We start from the raw sequence: 1,178 nt of genomic DNA on the forward strand, positions 1-1,178 counted from the left end.
GGGGGCATTTCGGATAGACAATACGTCACAGGGGGGACATTTCGAATAGAAATACGTCACAGGGGGGACATTTCGAAAGTTCCTTTCACGGATTGCAAAAACTGCATACGTCACAGAACAAGATAACCTTAAATTGTTGTATAGAATGTCACCATACAAAGTTGGTGCCTGTTTTCCCGTCATTTCCGCATATATTACCGAGAAAATAAACACTAACCTACCTTTTAGTAAAAATCATCTGCCAGGGGGGACACCACGAGCGCAAGCCGCGTTCGACTTCAGCGTTCTAGAACGACGTTCTTTCGAAATGTCCCCCCTGTGACGTAAGCAGTTTATGCGATCTGTGAAAGTTGAATGGGTCTATTATGCATTTGCATACATTTCTTAAGCATGTCATGACGAGTTTTGTAATCATATAATATGATAATTATGTTTACATGTATGCACTTCAAATGTGTAAATTCTTGTTTAATGTTTTACTATGGCATGGCATTAGAATTGCTTACGTAGGTCTAGTGTGTTTCTTGTAACAGGTAAACCAGACATCACTTTCAGTGACCTCCTCAACATCGTCTGCACTTCTGCCTGTGACGTCACAAGCTACTTCTGAGACTACGGATGCCACAGGTAATTCTCGTGGATCTGTGTTCGTCTGAGATTTCTGGGCATTCAGTTCTATTCACTGGGACAATGTACTGATACATGTCATCATCGGTCGGCTGCTGCGCAGGCGACTGCAAGGTCCCTCCACTGCCCCTTGTCGCTAGCAAGGTTGGCGATCTGCTTCTCTGTTAGTTGGTTGTGCTCATCTCCCAGTAGTCGCTGGACATACTTGAAGTAGGAGGTAGGCTGTCGGCCTCGCCTGCGTCTGCCATGAGAGGGCACGTAGAGGGCGTACAGTCTAACAGGTTCATCCTCAGACATGCGCAGGATGTGTCCCAGAAAGTTCAGCTGTCTCCGACGCACATGCTGAATCAGCGGACTAGTTTGGGTCAAGTTGTAAATGCTGTCGTTTGTTACCCGGTCACGCCTTTTGATGTTCAGCATAATACGGTAACACGAAGTAGCAAAGGAGTTGATTTTGTTCTCCATGTCCTTCGTGATTACCCAAGACTCACAACCATAGGACAACACTGATACACATGAGGCTTTAAAGAGCTTTACTTTAGTGGCAGTTG

At 45.3% G+C, this 1,178-nt stretch overlaps 1 protein-coding gene across 1 annotated transcript; it reads right to left on the reverse strand.

Annotated features, from left to right (window-relative positions):
- Positions 1–708: 708 nt before the first annotated feature.
- On the reverse strand, positions 709–1,092 carry LOC109470423. Its single transcript, XM_019769366.1, has one exon. The coding sequence runs from the start codon at positions 1,090–1,092 to the stop codon at positions 709–711; it is 384 nt and encodes a 127-aa protein (XP_019624925.1).
- Between the last annotated feature and the right edge of the window lie 86 nt (positions 1,093–1,178).

This window comes from Branchiostoma belcheri, unplaced genomic scaffold, assembly GCF_001625305.1.
Source record: "Branchiostoma belcheri isolate BF01 breed outbred unplaced genomic scaffold, Haploidv18h27 scaffold2231, whole genome shotgun sequence".
NCBI lineage: Eukaryota > Metazoa > Chordata > Leptocardii > Amphioxiformes > Branchiostomatidae > Branchiostoma > Branchiostoma belcheri.

Excerpts from the sequence above, each read along its gene's own strand:
- LOC109470423 (XM_019769366.1), bottom strand. The coding sequence starts at position 1,092 with ATGGAGAACAAAATCAACTCCTTTGCTACTTCGTGTTACCGTATTATG.